General features: G+C 38.0%; 2 protein-coding genes across 14 annotated transcripts in view; one reads left to right on the plus strand and one right to left on the minus strand.

Annotated features, from left to right (window-relative positions):
* The window catches only part of LOC138359177 (uncharacterized), a 271321-nt gene that overhangs the window by 13458 nt on the left and 233290 nt on the right, over positions 1-24573 (minus strand). The gene's annotated exons all lie outside the window — the stretch shown is intronic.
* Ttc7 (tetratricopeptide repeat domain 7) overlaps positions 3152-24573 on the plus strand; it is a 109115-nt gene continuing 87693 nt past the window's right edge. For 4 of the 9 annotated variants that reach the window (XR_011225837.1, XR_011225836.1, XM_069318143.1 and 1 more), the window contains exons 1-4: positions 3152-3570; positions 5537-5688; positions 15784-15952; positions 16511-16540. Coding sequence is in view for 6 of the 9 variants with exons in the window: in XM_069318143.1 (XP_069174244.1) it covers positions 3444-3570; positions 5537-5688; positions 15784-15952; positions 16511-16540 (478 nt within the window). In the remaining 3 variants the exon portion in view is untranslated. The remainder of the gene's footprint in view (positions 3571-5536; positions 5689-15783; positions 15953-16510; positions 16541-24573) is intronic. The other 5 variants (XR_011225835.1, XM_069318140.1, XM_069318144.1 and 2 more) reach the window with 4 other exon arrangements.

The following is a 24573-nucleotide window of genomic DNA, read 5'->3' on the forward strand; positions in this document are numbered from 1 at the left end:
GTCCGTAATCCAGTTAAGCTTTTATTCTTAATTTATATTACAATGCTGGTAAAATACACTTCTTGATGATGAGTATGGAGTACAAATGAACTCATTGTGTACCCAAGTTCAAGTATGTTTATTGAGATAATCAATAAATACATCTCAAAGGGATAGAGTAGCTTAGGCTATTTCAACCCCCCTCTAATTCGAGTCCCTCAAGGGGCGCACAAATGCTGTGAGTACAAATAGACAAATAACATTACAAGAATCCAAACAAGAATTGTGTACCCTATACTCACAGGATGAGTATAGGGTACACAATAAACTACCACTCACATCATGGGTATGGGTTGCACAAGAAACTATCGCGCAGAGGATGAATATGGAGAGCAAAGTAAAAAGAACACTGTTTCCCAAAAACGGTGGGTTTTCTGAGTGGAAGAAAACGTATGTCTGGAAGCCGACTTTAACCGCCCCAAGCTGCGCGCGCATTGACCCGAGGTTATATAAACCGGGACGGAGACGGCGTGGGGCCCCTTTCCCCAAGCCAGCAGCTGCTCTTACATAACGCCCGCCCTCCTCCCGGGATCCTCTGCATCCCCTGTTTTAATTTAGAAAGGGACGGCCCACAGATGTGCTCAAGGGGAACTTGCTCTAGCATGCTAAACATTTGCTGTATCTTTGGGGTTGCTCCGCCGGAACCCCCAAAGTGATAAGCCTGCAGATAGCTAAGAAATATTCCCATGAATTGTAATTAGTCTAATTAATGCAACTTTCATTTACTACCTATGGATGTAGTTATTAATTGTAATTGATCTCTACTTTATCATTAAGGATTATTCATTATAATTATTCCTTAATACTTTATTGTTATGCACTAGTCAATAATTATTTATCATTCATCCAAATTAGCTATTTGATTCATTAAAATAATTGCTTATCATTATACTATTTGTTATTATTATTATTTATTATATAATAATAATTTTATCTATTAATTTGTTATTTATTAATTTATATAATAAATTAATTTATATAATAAATTAATTTATTATATATTAATTTTATATATTAATTTATTATTTACCATTATAAAATAAACAAGTCCCCAATCTGAGCACGTTTTTCTTCCAACCTCAGAAAACAAAGATTCACACGATGAGAAAGGGTTGCGCAATGTCCTATGACTCACAGGATGAGTATTAGCTGCACAATAAACTACAGGTCATAGGATAAGTATGGGTTGCACAATAAATTACAGGTCACAGGATGGGTATGGGCTGCACAAACTACCGGTAACAGGATGAGTATGGGGTGCACAATAAATTACGGGTCACAGGATGAGTATGGGTTGCACAAACTACTGGTAACAAGATGAGTATGGGATGCACAATAAATTACCGCACAGAGGATGAGTATAGGGTGCACAAACTGGTTGGGTAAATGGAAATGGTTGGGTACATTTCCTTTCACCTAATGCGACTATTCATGTGTCCGGACACCGGCGATTGTGTGGTATTGGCTATTTATTTAACCATAACTTTGCATTCATTTAATAATTATATTAAGATATGTTTTCCTTGAAATGTAGTTACATTATCGTCTACATGTCTTTATTCTGACATAAAGACCTATGGCGTTACTTTGCATATATGCAAAGTAATTATAAAATTGATTGGCTTGTGTGGAGGCCTTCACACTCCCTGAGCGAGCCATCAAGTAACTATAAAAAGGCATATATCTTCACTTTCACTTCAGTTATATATATGTAGCTTATATTTATGTCTTTATGATGACATAGAAAACTTCGTTTATTACAATATCTAGATTAAATTAACATTGATCTTCGGAAGGTCATAGTTCCTATATCGGTAAGGAGAGCGTCGGCCATGAAGCCTTGTTTAAAGTATGAATATTTTTCCTCTAATAAGGTATAATCTCTGTGATGGATTCACAAAAACTATTTTATATCTGCCTTTCTGATAACATATACAAATATAATCTTTATTTGTGAATATTTGTTAATTAAGCAATATATCAGAGGGCGTGTAGGGTTCGGTGTTCAATGAACGAAAAGGACTGGATCACTGTGTACAGGAGGCTGTTATGGCAGCAAACACTCTCCAGGCGACCATATATCTTGGATAAGTCGCTCCACACAATTGTCGCTTGGACCGTCGACTTCCTATGGCGTCACCTCTCACATATTTACGTCTCATTTCGTTATGAAATTAGATTATTTCAGAGTAAAAATAGGTTTGATCATGTTTTACGTGTAGCACCAACATTATAGTAAGTAAATATACCATATTTCTTCATTACTTACGTAATGCTAGGACGATTTGTGTAGTTTTGTGCCGATTTGGGTAATTCTATGGACCGCCAGTATCAGCTCTTATACTGGTAATGGCTCAAAAGGGCCACCACATACGGGCTATTCATGCCCGTGCCACCTTTTGGGTGGCTTAATCTTCATCAATCAATCAATCTCAGAGTCAGTCTCTTATCTTAGTGGTCTTGGATCACCTTAACTTCCTGCAAGGTGGTCTGGCCTCAGCCCACGTGGTGTGCTGGATGCTGTAGTGGTATGGTAGTTGTCTTCAGCACTCCAGTATACTCTTGTATTGTATTACCTTCAAACTTTCATTTACTTATTTTATTTGTTCTATAATAAGAACCAAGTTTTCTCAGGTGCCATTTTTGTTCATTAATATTTCAGAAAATTGTTTTAACTATTTATTTTATGATTTTCATTTGTTTCTACCTGCGACTTACACACTGCAAGGGGGGCCAAAGGAGCATTTCTGTATTTATATGACAGAGAGCCATATGACCTTGGTTCAGTATAGCTGACATACCATAACCCGTCACAATATTCTTCAAATGTTGCTACAAATTAACTACTTACAATTATCTGTATTAAGGAAAATTAATTATCAATTAAGGACCTCCCCCGAAATGATACGCGTCTCACAAAACCACTATGATACTTGCATAGTGGTTTTGCAAGAATGTAAAAAACGTCAATGGTATGTACTCTCACAAACCCAATGTACCTTCTTGTATATATATTTATACAGTAAAATAGATAAATAAATATATTAAAGTGAACCAATAAATGAGAGTTAGTGATAGAAGCGGCAGTAGAGGTCCGTTCTCTATGGTGGTGAGTGAGGGAGAGCAGCGGTCCGGGTGCCAAGCGCCCACAGTCAGGGTCCTCCCGTATTTACCTCTGTCAAACCATCCTTCTCGCCGTATATATCCTGCTTGTTCCTCTCATGCGTGACAATGATGAGTGCGAAAGAATAGTACAAAATGGTGTTGAAACGCTAAGCTCCGTCTGAGAGACATCATGTGAGGAAGATAAGGTCTGGAAACTCCTGTGCAGCCTTCTGTGAAGGAGTATTGTCGTCTGCCGCTGTCAAGGCTGTCAGGTCTCGGGGGCTGTCAAGACGGTCAACATGTCCGGCAAGACCAACCGTGCCAACCGCTTGGAGACAGATATAGAGAAGAGCAGAGAAGAGAGTAACTGGAAGAGAGTAATTGAGCTCGCTGAGCATCTCAAGGCCAGGAACCAGCCTGGCTTGGGTAGGTGTAAGGAGCACCCCAGTACTGGCCCCACCCCTTTCCCCTGGGAGCACGTCAACTCGCCCCAGTTTACAACTTGCCCCAATTAATGATTCGCCCCTAGTTAACTAGTTCCTCCTTGTTTACGACATACCTTAGTTCATAACTCGCTTCTAGTTAATGAATTGCCCCCAGATAACGACTCCCCACAGCTAACTACTTGCCCCGTAGTTAACAGCACCGTGTAGTCATACTTGCCGGGCAATTTCTCCTGATAATTACCTTGCCTCTCCTTTTGGTTAATGTTAATTTTGAATTGGTTATTACAGTATTTTTGCTTTAGAGTTGTAAAAAGTCATTAAACGTTGTTCTGCACATTTTCAGGTACAGTAATGGCAGTAATGCCCATACAGTAATGGCTATAAATAAGCTTTTCAATACTTACAAAGATGGAGATCAGTAGGTTAGAAGTGGTCTCCATGGCGCAGCGGTAATACACTCACCCCACGCTTCGCAAGTGACTTGGCCTGGGTTCATATCCTGGCCGGGGAGGATTGACTGGGCACCAATCCTTAACTGTAGCCTCTGTTCACCCAATAGTGAATGGGTACCTGTTTGGTAAACGATTTGGCGGGTCATATTCCAGGAGAAATTAAGAATAAGGGGTTGCTCAAAACACTATGTATGCTAGTGGCTTTGTAAGAATTATTGTATATAAAAATAAATAAATAAATAAATATGTTTGTAAATGTGTTGCTGTATTGTATAGTCAAGGATTGATTATCTTGAATGTTGTCAGCAGACATTCACATGCAAGTAAAAAGTATTGTACTAGTTAAAAGTGTACTTGTATGGAATTAGCATCTGTATGAATGAAGAAATTGGGGTAGACATGTTTGGTGTCTTATTTTATGTTTTTGTCTTTTATGAATTCACTTTTTCATGTAATTTTGGCATTCAGATTACAATTTTATCATGTACAGCAGCAAATACATTAATTAAGATAGCAGTCAAGAAATTCAGTGTTGGTGGTGTAATTAAAGAGTACAGTAAATTTTTTTCATAATATATTTTATACTTGCCTAATCTTAATAAGTTAGAACAGTACAGTCTCCTAATCTGGCAGCCATGGGGCCAATCAGTTGCCAAAATTTGGATGTTATTGAATTTTAGGAAAGATATTCTGAGGAGCTGGATTGTGGACTCAACAATTTCCAACTTTACCAGTTTAGATTTTATAAGCAATGAAGTTTTTATATGTCTTTGTTATTTTCATATAAATACAATACTTTATACTGTGTAATTTCCATTGCCGGGGACAGGAAGCCTGTAATTGGGCTTATCGAGGTACCCCCCCACCCCCCTAGATCAACTTGACCTTCCCCAGGATGCAGCCCAATACAGTTGCCTAACTGCCGGGTGCCTATTTTACTGCTGGATCAATAGAGGCATCAGGTGAAAGGAAATGTGCCAAACTATTTTTGTCCTTCTGGGGGATTGAACCCAGGCCTCTCGGTTGTGAACTGGTGACGTATACCACGTCCTCGACGTGATGCAAGCGTTGAAATTTTACTTGCCAAAATCCTGCACTTGATCATTTCCAGCATGTACAATGTACACTACAGTTTTGAGCAAAAACACAAACAACCACAAAAAAGTTTAAGTACATGACTGTAACAAATAAAACTTTAAACATAATCCAACAGTTTGTGTTGGTTAAGTCAACATCAATATGAGTGCAAAATCTAGTACAGTAAATTGCTGTAAGAATGAGGAGCGAGTCTCGTAAGCCATGCTGGAGTTTGGATGTTTTCCTGAACTTGGCATACCAGTTATGAGACCATACCATAGCACTGAGAATATAACCACAGCATATACAGTAATTATTTTGTGAAAGCGCATATTTTTGTTAGCTTGAGCAGTGATAGGATAGTATATTAAAAAATAATTACAATTGTAATATATTTTAGAATTGTTTTATTTTCAGAAACCCTAGCCAATTTTCTCATTGGAGAAGGCAAGCTTGAGTCATATTTAGAGGAAAACCCTCCTACTGAAAGTAATATTTCTAAAGCCAAGAATGGATTGTCTGAAGCTCGAAGGTATCTGCTTATGTGCATCGGAGATCCTTCAAAGAAGGTGAGATATAGCTCAAGTTTATTACGCATACCTAAGCTGATGTAGTGTATGTAGACAGCTTTTCAAACTTGTGCTAGTGTGTGCCCAAATGTGTGTTCTGCCATGGGAATCGAACCCGGCATCTCTCGATTCTTTGCAGGCTAAACTGACCACTGCCCTACAGGATTTCAGGAATTGAAATTTGCCAATATGTACAGTATAGCCTAAGTATATTATGGTCAATATAAGATGCTAGTATCTTGCCTTGTAGCCATATCTTTCATCTGAAATCCGAAGAGGGAATTCATCTGAAGGGAGAATTTTTGAACTTGTAAAGGGAAAGGGATGACATTGAATTTAAATGCCTCCCTATTTATAGGTGTGTCTTGGTCAGTTTAAGGACCATATGGGCTGGCTAGTAACTAGATGGGTGACCACATAGGGGCAGTCATCCCTAGAATCTGGTTTCCTTAGGATTTCCCCTGACTTTGTTCCCTTGGTAGATGCTCTGCCACATACAAGCTGTGTTTTGTTTATGAATACTCTTGTGGATAGTAGTTTTGCCTGCTTATCTTCTGTATTTTTGTCATTTGATGGGGGTTCCCCTTGTCCCTTGTGTATACTTTGATGGGGTTTCCCTTGTCCCTTGTGTATACTTTGATGGGGTTCCTCTTGTCCCTTGTGTATACTTTGATGGGGTTCCTCTTGTCCCTTGTGTATACTTTGATGGGGTTCCTCTTGTCCCTTGTGTATACTTTGATGGGGTTACCCTTGTCCCTTGTGTATACTTTGATGGGGGTTACCCTTGTCCCTTGTGTATACTTTGATGGTGATACCCTTGTCCCTGGTGTATGCTTTGATGGTGGTTACCATCAAAATGGTTACCACAATGTAATGATATGATTAGTTTACATTAGTTCTCCCTCAAACTATTTTCTCATTGTCCCAAATTACTCACTTTATACCAAAAATGTTAGTTTGATTTAAAGTGCTGCACACCTGTTTAGTTCATCCATTACTGTAATGATTTGTACAGTTACAAATAATGTTTCTGATCTTGTAGTCAATGACAAAATTTTGGCTTGTAAACTCGCCTGTGTATGTCCCACTGTCTTGATTGTTGAGCAAGATATACACATAAAGTTACAGTATTTTTCCTTTTGTATTTATTACATGTACAGTGTATATAAGTGGATAAATCCCCCTCGGCTGATGACCTGGCTATGCTCCACAAATATTAAATGGTAGTGGGGTCTGCCGGGGCAGTGCCCAGTAACTTGTGTTAAAATCACATGCCAGCTTTTACTTCTAGGTATGAGCATAGGTCTAACTAACATTCTCTCTCTCTATCTCTCTCTCGCTCTCTCTGTGTTTCAGTGTACTTTCCCGCTTTAGAATAAGCTACATCCAAATCATTTCTTTCCCTATAACTGATGTCAGCATCTTTTATATACTATACTGTTACCTCCATACCAAAACACCTGTATATTGTCATCAATTACATTGCTGGACTTCATTTTGATTTTGATTTGTTATTTATATGTAATTTCTTATGATGCGTTACCAGTTTATAAATGTGACGAATATTAAATGTGTACTTCAATCATTTCCTTCAACAGGGAGAGGTAAGACAAACAGGAGCTATCATCACCCTCGAGTATCAGTTTGATGTGAAAGTAATAACTGTTCTGGTATTTGATCATTCGTTACAGTACAAGTATTTTTTGGTTCAAAGTGTTTACTTGATTTAGATAAGCTGTGATCTTAATTTCTTTTATGATAAAGAAATTATATTGACAAACCTAATGTTTTACAATGAATTTATGCACGTATGGATATTTTATCAATGAATCGGTGATAAGAGTAGCAGAATTGCTTCTGGTGATAATAGAGAGTTGCTTTTAATATCATTGATTGTAATTTAATGTCCATTACTTTTAATGTCCCATACATTTAATAAAAGAATTATAAACTTAGTCAATTTTTCTGTGGGGAAGTCCCTCAGGCTCCCTGGAGCTATTGGATTGATATATGCTGTATTAATCTAGGGCATCAGTCAATTGGAGTTCAGCCTGCCAGGGACCACGAGCCAGAACCTGGCTTGTGGAGAAGCCTAGACCATGCCTCACCGTGATCTAGGCTTCTCCTGTTTTATGTGGCACCCTTCTGGCTCGTTTGGAGCCAGAAGGGTGCCACATAAAACTTTACCAAAGTTTTTACAAAGGTAGCACCCTTTACAAAGGGTGCCACTTTACCGCAGCGGTCCTTCTGGTGGCCGACCCATCCTTGGTTTTAGGCACTGCTTGCTCAATGTCCGAACCCGGTGCATTTTCTGTGGCTACGCCTCTTTCAGCAGATCGGACCGGTCCAGTACACTGCTGGTTTGGCCTACTCCTCCACCCTTCGCATCTGTTTTTTTGACAAGGGTATATCACCACTTGCATGGTGATCAGGTGCCTTCTTTGATGGTGTCCTACCTGCGAACGTCATCTCGACAACAGTATGATGTTCCTGGTGTTCTTTTCGCCATTTTCTATTTCTTTGTATTTTGTCTTCTATTTCTGATAGGGTTGTTTTGTCCTTTATTGGCTTTTTCAGGACCGTCATTTGATCCCCAGTACTGTCGTCTCTTTTTGTGCACTGCTGGCGGAGACGCTTCAGCTTGCACTCAGTGTGGATGTCACTTTGGCTCCATTTTGCAAGCTTTCTCGTGCTTTGTTTCACCTCCTGCCTGCTCATGCGCCGCCGAACCGTCCTGGTCCTTGGACCGGGTACTCTCTTTTCTCTCTCCTCCTTGGTTTTTGGTGGCCCCTTCGGTTCAAGTTTTTCCAAGACTATGTTTCTGTTGGCATTGCCCTCTGGGGTTCAGGTTGGTGAGCTTCATGTTCTCCTCCAGCACAGGAGTTTCTGCTCTTTCTGTCCTGGTGGTCGGTTTGTTCATTTGCAGCTGTCTTCTTCTTTTCTGGCAAAGAACAAGACGATAGCCTTCTGGAGGGGCCCCTTGAGTCAATGATGCTTGGTTGGTCAGGCCAAGGGTGCATCATGTGTTGTGTCCTATTGCAGCTCTTCACCGTTATCTGCGCGCCACAGGTTCTTTGGCCATGGACGCGCTTTGGGTTGATCCAGTTTCCCTCGTTCCCTGTTCCAGGGCTCGGATCTCTAAGGTCGTCCACATGGTTCCTAAGTCTTGCCAGCCTGTGGCCTACCCTCGTGCCCATGATGTTCGTAAGTTTGCTGCTTTGGCTGTTGTGTTTGGCAACATGTCTTGGGCTAACATTTGGGTGCAGGGGTTTTGGAGGTTTAATAGGGACCTGGCTGCCCATTATCTGGTCAATATTCCTCGGTCCCGGTCATTCGTGTGTGGCTTTGGGTCGCAGGTTGCAGCCAGTTGTCTCGACTTTGAAGTTGATGAGCGTGTGGTGGCAGCCTCCCTGTTAAGTCCCTCATTTACTTGTCTTTGGTTAGGTAGCTCCAGGGAGCTGGAGAGGCTTCCCTCAGAAAACCAGCGTTGAATGTAATGAAATGCTATTTTCTGGGTGAGCTCCAGAGGCTCCCTGGCACCCTCCCTCCCTCCGGTCAACGGTTTCCATTTTGTTTTGATGCTCAGCCTCCAAACTGGAGGTGTGTGTCTGGCATGGGGTGGTTCGGGGCTTCCCCTCCCGGGAAGGGGAGGGCTGCGTGGATAAGCGGCCTGGTGGCTGTGTATGACGTTTGCTTGTTTACTTGTTTCTTTGGGTTGGGGGAGTTCTGCCTCTGTTCAGTCTTCGGTCGCAATATTCTTACCATGTGGGGTCTGTTTTGTTACGCCTACCTTTCTGGGTGCCTAACCCCAGTCAATGGCAGACATGGAATGCCCCCAAATACATGGGGGTTTCCATAGGCCATTGCTCCCTTTGCCTCTCTGAAGGGGCCAGGTTCTGGCTCGTGGACCCCGGTAGGCTGAACTTCAATTGACTGATGCCCCAGATTAATATAGTGTATATCGGTCCAATAGCTCCAGGGAACCTCCGGGTCTTGCCCAGAAAATGGCGTTTCATTACATTCAATGCTGGTTTTTTAGTTGCTGTAAGAAAATTTTTAATTTGTTAATATTTCACTTCAAAGTACAATACTCATGTTTATCATTACAAATTTATAGCCACAAAATATCAATTTATTGTTGATTATTAAGTAATGTGAAAGATTGATGATGTACAGTACTTGTTAATGGGAACAACATATTACATTCATGTCAATATTTTTGCCTTTATCAAAGAAGAATTTAGTATTGCTTATTATCTTACATAGTCATAATTCTTGCACTGTTAATGTATATGTTTATTGCACTTATTGAAACTTACAAACCAGATGAAAATTGGAATATATAGGCATATACAATTTTATTTGTGGATTGTGTTCGAACATTATTCCAAATGAGTCTGTCGATATACCACACATTGGCTTGCTTTTAAAGCTTGAATTTTTGCCAAGACCAGATTAGAAGCCTTTGGGAAAGCAGTAGCAGAAGTATTGGTCTTCTTTAGATACAAATCTTAGCTGTGTGTAAACGTGTGTATGAGATGCTGCCAGTGCTCAGTTGATCATTGGCATGTTTTCTGTTATGTTCTGTACCTCATATCTTCAAGACGTGTTTAACCATTTTGCTTCTTATCTTCATATTCCACAAGTCCATGTTTGGTGCTACTGTGATACAGTATATTTAATTGTGAGTGAGTTATGAGGATGATGCCTGCAGCTGTTTCCTGTTGCTGCTTCTGGTGTCCTAGTTGCTTAGACACTTAGTAAAGTTTAGGCATGTGCTGTTAGGAGGTTATTTCTGAAGTAACAACATGGCACTGTACAGGTGTTTACAAATGCCATATGTGCACGTGTATAAGCTGTCCTGATTCTATTGGCACATTTCATACAATAAAGCATAGTTTCTGATTTTAAACCACCAGCCAAAGTGGAGAAATTATTTTAAATCCTGACAAATATTTGTTTAATAATTTTTTGTGTCAAGGAGCAAGTTTATTAGGCAGTGCCATTCATTCTGTGAGTGAATTTAGTGCCTTAGCAGTATACACAGCACCCCTATAGGAGCTTATCCGAATGCAGCTAAAACTCGGTATTGAAACTTTCCATTGCCCTCAATTGTATGTAATTACATGAGTGTAAAGTTGGGTAATCCTTTTTGAAAAGCAGCAATAGAATATGAGCTTTAAATAACCCAACCCACAAATATAAAGTATATTAAAAATTATATTTCAGTTCATCCTAAACCCTTATCACGTCTCAACTTTATTGAGGTCCAGGATGGACTGAAATGTCATTCACTTTCATTTAATATTTGTGGGTTAGGTTATTGGTTTTCTGCTATGTTATTGTGACTTATTCTTTAAATATGAGAGTTATGTTACTGCACCTACACTGTAATACAGTATTTCTGATGTTTCATAGGTGGGCATAATCTCCCAAATGGTGTTCCAGAGGATATACTCCTCTTATGTTGCAGATTCTGCATCTTGTTTATAATTTACCTGAAGGCCACCCTCTCTTTAGTGGCCTCGATGAAGACACAAAACCAGTGGCTTGTCAAAGGTCCCCCCACTCATTTCCTGATGATTTTATCCATAACTCTTACATGATTGGTCATGCCTTTCCTGATGCTGTACTGTGATTGGCCATGATATGAAAGTAAAAATGTTATCTTCACTGTAATTGGTCAAACCAAAGCTGTTGCTGCTCTTTGTCAGCAGGGTGAACTAGAATTTAAACATGCACACATATACAAGATGTTTTGTGGGTAGAATTTAGGCAAGCATCTCCGGACTTCCTAACTTCATGACAGCAGGGCTTGCTAGGTTAACCCACAAGTGTTAGTAAATCCCTGTCTTGCTTCTCATCTTGATGTCTGCTCTCTCACTTTGACATTCTGCCTTTTGTTTGTCAATTACAGATGCCTAGACCTTTATCTAGTGAAGTGCTATCTGTAAGGCAACTTTGCAGTGCAGCTTTCACACATTTCATCTCTTTCAGGGACACTTTTGTTGGATAGTATAGGGTGACTTTGATTTGTGAGTTGGTTATGTTCCTGTAAAAACTGCAGATCAAAAATTGTAAATCACACTAAAATAATAAATAAATAAAATAAATAAAGGGGGAATAAAGTAAATTAGGAGGGAAATAGGGTTACATTCCAAATACCTCTTAACGTTCACTTTTTGTATACTTTAAAAACACTTTTGTCCAGCAGCAATGCAGTCTGCGTCAATAAATAAATTGATGGATGTCCACTGGTGATGCATGTTGCGTCAAACTTTAAAATATTTGTTAAAATTATATTTTTTATCCAATCATTATGGGACTAGTCTTAAAATGCGCACCTTTAGGTTACAAACAATTTGATACCAAAATGAACGACGTAGCACAACAATTGAGGTCAGAAAACTGGAAAGATTATAAATACTTGTGGTGATGAGCATACAAAATTAAAATATTTTTTAAAATGCCATTTATTGTTTGATAATTATGGTACTAGTTTTACAATGCGCACCTTTAGATTGGGAACAATTGGATACCACAATGAATGATGTAGCACGACAGTTGAGGTCAGACCACTGGAAAGATTATACATACTTGTAGTGATAAGCATCCAAATTAAATAGTTGTTAAAATTCCATTTACTGTTCGATTATTATAGCGTTAGTTTTAAAATACACACCTTTAGATTGCAAATAATTTGATACTAAAATGAACAACGTAGCTCAAAAATTGAGGTCAGAACACTGGAAAGAGTACATATGTTAGTGTGGATGTGCGCTCCCAGGAAATGCCAGGCCCCACCTTGGGGTGGGTTGGGGGCGCGCGCCGGGTGCGTGAAAGTGTTAAACAAAACCTACCATATTTTCTGGTGGATAGGCTGCATGTTTGGCTGGCTGCAGAAATTCAACAATGTTTTGTTTGTACTCATCAATATGAGAAGTTCTGATCCGCTTGTTAACTTGAAGATTATAGTTGATGAAGCATTGTTATTTAGATAGAAAAAGTGGTGGTGGATAATAATTGTGTTGGGTTGACCGAAGTGGAGTTAAAATGGTGTTGAGGTAACCTCAGCAGACTGCCTTTCACCATGTACTCTTAATGTTAATAATACCATGGCAGAGTTTAAAGCTTCTGAGCCATCCATTAGTATAAGAGCACTGCTCAAGTGGCACTGTGTATGGTCACTGGACAAACTAGCTCCATCTTTATTGCATATTTTTATTCAGACTTCCTGCCCCACCAGTTATCCAAAATTATTTATCCGAACAAACCCAAATCGGATAACAGGCATTTTTGGAAAAAAAAAGGCCGTTTGTAAAGCACGCAGCTGACTGAATTTTACTATGATGTATGACATGAATTATGGCAAATTGTTATAACGCTAATGATGTATCTTAATGACTTATATGTCTTAAAAAAATATGGAATTTAAGAACATAAGAATTAAGGTAACTGCAGAAGGCCTATTGGCCCATACGAGGCACCTCCTATTTATAACCACCCAATCCCACTCATATACATGTCCACCCCACACTTGAAACAGCCAAGGGACCCCACCTCTACCACGTTATGCGGTAACGTGGTGTATACATATTATGCAAGAAATTAGGACTTTTTGTATAATATTTACTCGCATTTACCAGGCTTAAATATGAGATTGAACATGACACCATATTTGCCTTGTAACCCGGTTATTTTCAACATGGTACTCGTGATAGGTACCCCTGGGTAAATAAGAGCAAACAACAATGATATAACATTGATAACATTGACCCAATGGTGTTTTAAACGTTACTCGAGCGTATTTTACTCACTGGGTATATTATATACTGTAGTCAAATTAAATAATCTTTACTGGATTTCAAATATTCTGATTTCAGATTAACATAGCCAGGGAACTACAAAGTACAGTATTAAAAAAGCACTTTTGTTTTATACCATTTACAAGTTGACGGTTGTGCATGGCTTTCAGTCACATGTGATGTACGTTTACATGCATTGTGTTCATTGTGTTGTGAGATAGATGTTGTATACTAGTGCAGCTGTGGTTACATGAAGAGTTTTACCTCCCGGTAAATTGACGAGATCTTAAGTGAATATTTATAACACTAAACACTATTGTTTTGGGAAGAGGGGGAACATGCTTGGCTCTAGTGAATATTTTCCCCTTACTGACAGTAGATACGCCACTTGGCTTACTATGCCAGCTGGCTCGGATGATGCCAGTCAATTATAAATAAGTCGCTTCACAAGATTTTATGTACAATCACAAAAACATGATATACAGTGGTACCTCCGTTTTCGAATTTAATCCATTCCCAGAGACAGTTTGAAAGCCGAAAATTCAAAAACTGAAATGAATTTTCCCATGAGAAATAATGTAAATTGAATTAATCTGGTCCACACCCCCCAAAAATATTAACTTAAAAATACATTTTATACATACTATTACTAATATTTTGTACTGCAGTATGTACAAGTATATCTTACGTTTATTGAGGACTCTTGTTGGTGTATGGAAGACAGTGAAGAAAGGGGGAAAGAGGAGAGGTATTAATGTTTGGAAGGGAAGTCCCCTTCCATTATAACAGCAGTGATGACATTTCTGGGGTACTCACTCTTTTATGTTTTGTAGGCATATAACTAGGACCTGGTTGTGGCTCACTGCTTGCTTGTCTTACAAAAACTGTCCCTAGACACTTGTTTTTCCCTACATTTTAACAGTTGTGTTGACCAGACCACACACTAGAATGTGAAGGGACGACGACGTTTCGGTCCGTCCTGGACCATTCTCAAGTCGATTGCGCAGTTGTCTGCACTTAACAGTTGTCTGTAGTGAGACATCACATTGTCTCACTATGAAGGATCTCTTGTTTTTCCTCTATCCTCACAGCTATTTTCTTAGGTTGAACTTTACCACTGACTTTCTTGAAACCCATGGTGTGATATATAATAAGAACTTTTATGTTCAGAAACTAAAAAGCACAAAAACAATGAAATTCTTCATAAAGAATTCTAGTGCGGTCTTCACTAAGTGGGAGACACTGGTAAACTGAAGCGCGCCACACGCTCAGTCGGCCCATATGTGTATCAACAAACTCGAGCACCGAGGCAAACCTCGAGTACCGAGTCAAATTTTTCAAAGAAATTGAGCTCGAGAACCAAAAAACTCGAAAATGGGCATTTGAAAACCAAGGTTCCACTGTATCTTGAGAAAATATTGAAGCTGCACGAGAGAATCAAACCTACGTGTGCCTTAGAAGCTCACAAATGTGGCTTTGATCCTATCATATGACTTCAGTGTTTACTCATAGATACTCATAGATACAGTACTCATACGCTTCAGAAATGTTAGCCAAGCTTTTGTGGAAATCCTATTACTTGCTCATACATGTATTTCCTCTTCCCATTCCTGAATACACACAAGGTATTCATGCTATGTTGCAGTAGAGTGCTATTTAGGATGATGACAGTGCAACATAGTATTGCTATGGAATTGTAATCTTGGTATAATGTTTGAAGATTAAATAATTGATTTGTGAAAACTTTACTAACTGCTTGTTGAAAATCAATTTCTCTAACAACAAAGATCCTTTTAAGGTTAAGAATGTTGAAACTACATTGTTCTAAAAATAGATATTGAAAGTTCATGGTAATTGGTTTTCGAATACATTATTGTACTGTCAAAATATTTTGTGGAAAATTTGCATTTTGTTAATTGGTTATTTTATGATTGGATTGTTTGGGCTCATAATATTCCTTTTAAAAATATTTATATGTTAGTTTTATCTTTTTAAAGCAAAGTGGCTAGTATTTTTTGTAAAGCTAATTGTATTCCATGAAACAAGATAATTTATAATTACAAAATCTTGATTGTAATTATCTTCAACTCACTGATTATAAAATTAATGGTGGCAAAAGGATGTCACTGATTATGACATCATGAACCATGTTAACTTTTCAACTTATCTTTGCTGCAAATTTTCCACCAATCTTTTTTTTAAATGATACTATACTGTACTAATATTTGGTATTCCTAAATTTGAAAATGACAGATAATGACAATAAATTTTTTGTTGATAATTGTGTTAGCTGGAAGTGTCCCTGGATGCTCTGCTGCTGCTCTCCAAGTTGGAGTACGCCATGGGAGATTATGAAGGTGCTCTTGGTCGTCTCACCGCTGCTGGACTGGACCAGCTGACGGAGAAGGCTCTCCCTACCAGATCGCTCAGGATAGTAGCCGAGTCCTACGCTATAAAGGGTGGGATGCTTGGCTTTTCTAGTCTGTAATTGCTATTGTTAGGTTGGGTTTTCCTTATTTGATGTATGATAGGCTAATGCAGAATTTATTACATACTATTGAAAATCTTAAGTAGATATTTCTGTATAAATACATTTTGTTTAGTTGCCTCTTTATATTAAAGCAACTGGATTGGGAATCGTGTAGCAGCCCACACATTTGATGTTCTTAGGATATGGAAAATGAATTTCCCATTCAACTGGAAGTTCATTTAACCTGGTTGTGATAGATGGAAATCATTTGCCAAGTACTTGTTTTCTTTGTTATTTGTCTGCCCATCCCATTTGTTTGAATAGTAATTAAATAGTAATTATTTTTCTTTAGCCATTGGATTTGTGTATTTAATATATTTTATAGTAATTTTCTTATGCGAAAGCTTCTATATTTTGTGAATTAGATTATAGTTAACCCTTATCATTACCTCTTTTTATTGTAACTATTTCAATCAGGTTTACATGTACAGTACTGTATTAAAAATTAGTAATCTAATCTTCTTGATAATTTTCATAATTTCTTCAGGACTATGCTCGGCGCCTCAACCCAGAAACAGCAAGTATCATTTTCAAAAGAAAATATACACTAGCTTATGTTTCTAGCTTCTTCTATGTATGTGACGTACTGACGTGTGGCAAATTAGCAGGAGTTGCTTTTTTTTTAGAAATAATACTGTATTGTAATGTAATCCTTTGTGTGAGCCCTGTACCATAGATGCATATACACCATGAATTGATTGAATTGATGAGCCTCTTGCTATGATACCACTAACACCATTTTTGGTAATGAACTCTGATTTGCTAAAGCTGTGGTAATCAAAATTATTATTGCTTTGAAAGGCTGTCTCATAAGGCAAATTGCTTAGGGTTAGTACAGCTCAACTTTTTATATTCCAACATTTTAAATGACAAAGTTTTGGCAACTTGCCATCTATGATGTACTATACTCAGCAAGACAGTCCCATTTCAGTATACTGTATAATAATTGCTGAGATGATCCTCTTTCTGCATACTCATAAGGCAAAGCAACCTCTTGTATGTGCTTTCCAATGAAGTTCCCTTTCTGTATACTCACTGTGTACATTCACTTTCACTTCTATATACACTCGCTTCTCTCTGTCTTTAGTACAGTACTTGCCAAAGAAGTTCCCCTTCTGTATGTTTATTAAGGTAATGTCCTCTCTGGATATTTACTAAATTTTTCTCTACTATATATTGTATTCTATCTGATTCCTTTTGATGTCGCTCGTCTTGCCTTTATCTTGCTTTAGTATTGGCGTCGTTTATCGTGTTTAGGGCTTTTTGGATATTTCCCGACACACTGTGTCCCGGTTTAGTGCCGTCTTTTGATAATTACTTCTTTAGGTAATTTCTTAATTTTAGTACTTACTGTATTTCTTTTGGTAATTATGTACTTCTTTTGGTAATTACTACTATTGTAATTACTACTTTTGTAATTACTTCTTTTGCTTATTACTTAGACATTTTGGTAATGATTTATTTTGTATTCTTTCCATGTCACTTGTAATTAATTTCTCTTTAAAACGGTCACAATTACTGTCATTAAACTTTCTAAATACAAGTTGATCACTGAAAGTTTCAGCACTGCTGTTGAATTTTTGAGGATTCAAGAAGTGTAGAAATGGTCAGTACGTAAACGAACTTTGGCATGCTGCTGCATATGCACATTTAAAGCTGCAATAAGCTCAATAAATAAACAAATCTCTTGTAATTCGTATCTGATCAAAATGTTAAAATATTTCAGTGCTATATACCTAGCTGTTGGCTTTTTTTTTTTTTAATTGTGCGATCTATTATGAATACAAAACTGTGCAGCCCTAAGTATGTACAAACACTTACTTTTCTTATGCATTATTTCTTTATTCTTTCCAGATAATTTTTTTTTATAAGTACTAGTATATCTGGATCAATACTCAGACTTAAAATAATAAGTTACTTATTTTAGATTAGCCCATTTGATTGGCACAGAAATATTACAACTCTTGGTTATTAAACATTATTACTGTAAATATTTAATGCATTTCACAAACAGTACGGAAGGTGAAACTCTCATATGGTGGTTAATAGTAGTGGGCCAGCCAGGGGCTTAGGGCCTCTGGCTGGCCCTAAACAAAAAAAATGAACCTTTATTAATGGTATTCCTGGAAACCGGTTATTTCTGGAGGAATATTCTTGAAATGGTAAACATTCTTGGAGCCAGACTGATCCTAAACATGAGAGCCTTGAAGTTATAGGTGTGCCAAGTGCGTCTTGTGTCCACGTTTTACGTGTATTCTGCCTTTGATTCTTGCATTTCCAAACACTAGATATTGCCATTTTTTCTTTTTAAAAGTACCTACTAATATTTTTTTAATATTTAAGATTATGGATAAGAGAATATAATATAATATAATAAATTTGATGCCATAGTGTGTGTTAAATTTTCTTGGTGTATTTGTATCTTGGAAGACTGCAAATGTTAACTCACTTTTTAGGAAGTTTGAGCATGAAATGTTGCAAAGTATTAATAATATCCATGAAGGGTTATAGTAGAGTTTTGTAGTGGTCATTAATATTGTCCAGCATGTTGTGTTAGCCTGTAAGTCTTGTGTGCTCGCAAGATCAAATATGAGAGTGCTTCTTTTTAGCAAATGGCAGTACAGTACTTTAGCTGGGAACAGTCTTACTGTAAGAATATTGAAGACATGTGATGGGATCGAACCCACGGCTCTGAACTCCTTACGCACATGCAATACCGCCTGGACCAGGGTGGGCTTGTAATTACCTAAGTAATTACCTAAGTGTAGTTACAGGATGAGAGCTACGCTCGTGGTGTCCCGTCTTCCCAGCACTCTTTGTCATATAACGCTTTGAAACTACTGACGGTCTTGGCCTCCACCACCTTCTCACTTAACTTGTTCCAACCGTCTACCACTCTATTTGCGAAGGTGAATTTTCTTATATTTCTTCGGCATCTGTGTTTAGCTAGTTTAAATCTATGGCCTCTTGTTCTTGAAGTTCCAGGTCTCAGGAAGTCTTCCCTGTCGATTTTATCAATTCCTGTTACTATTTTGTACGTAGTGATCATATCACCTCTTTTTCTTCTGTCTTCTAGTTTTGGCATATTTAATGCTTCTAACCTCTCCTCGTAGCTCTTGCCCTTCAGTTCTGGGAGCCACTTAGTAGCATGTCTTTGCACCTTTTCCAGTTTGTTGATGTGCTTCTTAAGATATGGGCACCACACAACAGCTGCATATTCTAGCTTTGGCCTAACAAAAAACATGAACAATTTCTTTAGTATATCGCCATCCATGTATTTAAATGCAATTCTGAAGTTAGAAAGCATTGCATAGGCTCCTTGCACAATATTCTTAATGTGGTCCTCAGGTGATAGTTTTCTATCTAGAACCACTCCTAGATCTCTTTCTTTATCAGAATTCTTTAAAGATTTCTCACATAATATATAGGTTGTGTGGGGTCTATGTTCTCCTATTCCACATTCCATAACATGACATTTATTAACATTAAATTCCATTTGCCAAGTGGTGCTCCATATACTTATTTTGTCCAGGTCTTCTTGAAGGGCATGACAATCATCTAAATTTCTTATCCTTCCTATTATCTTAGCATCATCAGCAAACATGTTCATATAATTCTGTATACCAACTGGTAGATCATTTATGTACACAATAAACATCACTGGTGCAAGAACTGAACCCTGTGGTACTCCACTTGTGACATTTCTCCATTCCGATACATTGCCTCTGATTACTGCCCTCATTTTTCTATCAGTCAGAAAATTTTTCATCCATGATAGAAGCTTACCTGTCACCCCTCCAATATTTTCCAGTTTCCAGAACAACCTCTTATGTGGAACTCTGTCGAAAGCCTTTTTTAGGTCCAGATAGATGCAGTCAACCCAACCATCTCTTTCCTGTAATATCTCTGTGGCCCGATCATAGAAACTGAGTAAATTCGATACACAGGATCTTCCTGATCGAAAACCATACTGTCTGTCTGATATTATATCATTTCTCTCCAGGTGTTCTACCCATTTAGTTTTGATTAGCTTTTCCAATACTTTCACTATTACACTTGTCAATGATACAGGTCTATAATTGAGGGGGTCTTCCCTGCTGCCACTTTTGTAGATTGGAACTATGTTAGCCTGTTTCCACACGTCTGCTACGATTCCTGTACACAGGGATGCCTGAAAGATCAGGTGAAGTGGAATGCTGAGCTCAGATGCACATTCTCTCAGAACCCATGGTGAAACGCCATCTGGGCCAGCTGCTTTGTTCCTCCCGAGCTCCTTTAGCATATTTTCCACTTCATCTCTAGACACCTCTATCTGCTCTATGTTGTTCTCTGGAATTCTTATTGTGTCTGGTTCTCTGAAGATTTCATTTTGTACAAACACACTTTGGAACTTTTCATTTAATGTTTCACACATTTCCTTTTCATTTTCCGTGAATCTGTTTCCCATTTCCAACCTCTGGATATTATCCTTTACCTGCAATTTGTTGTTTATGAATTTGTAGAATAGGCCCGGTTCTGTTTTACATTTATCTGCTATCCCTTTTTCAAAATTTCTTTCTGCCTCTCTCCTTACTGCTGTATAATTGTTTCTCGCATCTTTGTATCGCTGGTATGTTTGGGGGTTTGGCCTCTTCCTATACTGATTCCATTTTTGTGTCTTTTGGTCTCTTGCCCTCTCACAATTTCTGTCGAACCAATCCTGTTTTCTGGTCCTGCATCTCTGTTTTGGTATAAATTTTTTTGTGCCTTTATCATATATTTCACAAAACTTGCCATACATCTCATTCACTTCCTTGCCTAGCATCAAGTCTGTCCAATTATACTCACTAAAAAAATTTCTAAGGTCACCATAATGTCCTCTCCTGAAGTCTGGTTTTTCAACTGCTTCAACCTCCTTATTTTCTTCCAGCTTATAACGCATTGCATACTTTATTCCCAAAAAGACATGGTCACTTTTACCCAAGGGAGGAAGGTACTGAATGTCAAATATCTCTTCCTCCTTCCTGGTAAATATCAAATCTAGCATGGAGGGAACGTCCCCTTCCCTCATCCTCGTAGCTTGTTTAACATGTTGATACAAGAATGTTTCCAGGATGAGGTCTACAAATTTACAGGTCCAAAAATCTTCTGTTTTAGCTTCATATGCTTCCCAGTCTATGGATTTCAAGTTGAAGTCACCGACTATCAACAGTCGTGATCTATCGTTATCCGCTCTCGCTATAATCTCTCTCATTATTGTTATAAGACCTTCACCTTGTGTGTGTGCGCGCGCGCCCGAGGAGTTCAAAGATGCGGGTTCAGTCCTATTATATGACATCAATATTATCTTATATCACATTCGTATGAATTTATTATGCAGTGTTACTTAAGTAATGGATATGAGATAGTGTAAGTTACTGAAGCACCAGAAGTATTCCTTTAGATATGGTAATAGTAGCAAAGAGAGCTTATTTGGCATAGGAACAAGGGTAGGATTAGTTTACATCTAATAAATCTAACTGTTCTGTTCTTTGTATAGTTTTGATTTCACTAATACTGTGTAGCACTGTTGTGTACATGGGGATTGCACATTGTATTAAACTCAATTTAGCTGTGTATTGTCATGTTGGCTGTACAGTATTGTCGAGGTATGCTTATAGATTTTTACATTACTGCACGCAGTCGTATTTCTTCTGTCGCCGACATCTAGTTGCAGCTACCAGCTACAAACTCCTCTTCTGACTTCCAGTGGATCTGGACAAACATTATAGAATGTTGAAACCTTTTACCAGGTACTGGGCCTTGATTCAAGTCACTTATTCACAAAATCAGGCATAATCCTGCATGACAACCACAGATGCACTGCAGCAAAAGGGTTAAGAACAATAGTAAACACTCAACCCATCATGCTCAGCAAAGATGATATTTGTGAAAAAATTATGTCATGGCTAAATGACAATACAGTAATATGAACCTAGAATATAGAACAAAACTGTTATTAGCAACAGAGTTAAGGAGGTATACTGAGAGCTTTATAAAGAAATGATAGTGATGTAGCTAATGGAAATATATCTAAGTAATTATAGATATCCAAAGCCCTTTTAGAGACTTTAGTACATACTGTACCACCAAAAGAAAAAGAATAGAAAAAAAAACATTAGATGGAAAAAAAATTCAGTTGCAAAAGGAGACAAATTTTAAAGGCTATCACAGTTCTTTACTAAATAATGGCAAGAAAACAAAATGCTCTAAACTATGGACCTGTTATTTTTTGCTTGATAATTTGTCAAATTCTGTCAGACTTCAAAGAAAGCTTTATTTTGAAAATACAAAAAAATCCTGTTGGTTCTAATAGTAATTTCAAGAGTGTAGATTATCTACTAGTTGTTTGGGAATTGTGCTGAGGATGTAATAAACTTCAGCTACCATTATGCAAATGGTTTTGATATGCTAAAAAGAGTCTGTTGTTAAGGACTTTTAGGAACTAGTGAATTAATGAAAATTACCTGAGCAATATTAGTGTATAGATAGGAAGGCAATTTCCAAACATCTTATGACTAGAGTACTGTAAGAATGTTTTTAGTCTTAATTGGGAAGAGATTGGTTTGAAAGTTACTGGTCCTTATTTCAAATACTGTACATAATCTTGGTTGCAACATTCTAATACAGTACGTGCAGTAGATTTGCAACCAATCCTCTTTGTCAGGCTCGTTATGTGTAACTGCAGTACAGCATGTGTACTGTCTGAAACAGTGGGTATATATTGAAGTTTAATCCAGGAAAGACCTGGGGTAAACACTGGTTCGGAAACAGGGCTGTTGACTTATGTAATAAATTACCTTATAACATAATAGACCTTGGGTCACTGGATTACTTCAAGCATGGTTACACACGCACACATTAATGAGTGGGTGGATATGAATAGGAGCTGCCTCATGTGGGCCAATAGGAGCTGCCTCATGTGGGCCAATAGGAGCTGCCTCATGTGGAGCAATAGGAGCTGCCTCTTGTGGGGCAATAGGAGCTGCTTCATATGGGTCAATAAGTGCCTTCTGCACTTTCATTTATTCTGATGTTCTATTGGGATAAGTCATATTTTGAACCTTTCTCAGCATGATTTTTAAGTGCTGCATACTTAAACTTGCTTAGTGCTTTCTCTTCATAATTATTTTTAGCCTCATTATATTCAGTTATGACTGGAAACAGGCTTCATTCACTTCCAGTCCTTGTCTTACTGTAAATACTGAACCCTAAATTCAACCAAACCAAAATACCTAATTTAACCTAGGCTAAGCTACAGTAAGTGTGTAATTACCTAAATGTAGTTACATGATGAGAGCTACGCTCGTGGTGTCCCATCTTCCCAGCACTCTTTGTCATATAACGCTTTGAAACTACTAATGGTTTGGCCTCCACCGAAACAATTGATGGTTTTGGCCTCCACCACCTTCTCATTTAGCTTGTTTCAACCGTCTACCACTCTGTCTGCAAAAGAAAACTTTCTAATATTTTTTTGGAACGTTTGTTTCCTTAGCTTGAATCTGTGTCCTATTGTTCATGAAGTTACTGGTTTCAGGAATTCCTCTTTGTCAATTTGGTCAAGTCCTGTTAGTACTTTGTAAGTGGTGATCATATCACCTCATTTTCTTCTATCGTCTAGTTTTGGCATGTTTAACACCTTTAGTCTCTCCTTGTAACTCTTGTTTTTCAGTTTCGGAAGCCATTTTTATAGCGTGCCGTTGCACATTTTCCAGTTTATTTATGTGTTTCTTGAGATTTGGGTACCATACGACTGTTGCATATTCCAATTTTGGTCTCACAAAAGTCATACAGTTTCTTTAGCATATCACCGTCCACATAATTAAATCAAGTCTGAAGTTGAAAAGTGACGCATACGCTTCTCTCACAATGTTCTTTGTGTGTTCCTCTGGCGACAGCTTACTATCCGAAACCACCCCTAGGTCTCGTTCTGTGTTTAGAGTTCTGTAATTCCTTTCCACATAATTTGTAAGTTGTGTGTGGTCTATTTTCTATGATTCCACATTCCATAACATGGCATTTATTCACATTGAATTCCATTTGCCACTTGACGCTCCAAGCACTTACTTTATCTAGATCAATTCAAAAGGCATTGCAATCATCTGTCTCCTACTTTCTCCGGTATCTTAGCATCATCTGCAAACATGTTCATATAATTCTGTATTCCTTCTGGTAGATTGTTTCTATAGACAACGAACATTACTGATGCAAGAACTGAACCCTGTGGTACTCTGCTAGTAACACTTCTCCAGTCAAATATATTGGCTCTGATTACCGCCCTCATCTGTCTATCAGTTAGAAAAATTTTCATCCAAGACAGAAGTCTCCCAGACGTGTGTGTGTGTGTATTAAACAAGCAAACAAGTGATAGATTTTGTCTTGAGTGTAATGAAAGGAGTCTTTTTATTAACCTATACAGTACGATTAATTTTAGTAATTTGTATATAACAAAGTGCAGTTTTTGTAGGTACCGTATCATAGTATTTGATAGTTTCAGTAGGAGGAGTCAGGTTAATTGATGGGAGTTTTCCG

The sequence above is a fragment of the Procambarus clarkii genome, chromosome 89 (assembly GCF_040958095.1).
Source record: "Procambarus clarkii isolate CNS0578487 chromosome 89, FALCON_Pclarkii_2.0, whole genome shotgun sequence".
In the NCBI taxonomy this organism is placed as follows: domain Eukaryota; kingdom Metazoa; phylum Arthropoda; class Malacostraca; order Decapoda; family Cambaridae; genus Procambarus; species Procambarus clarkii.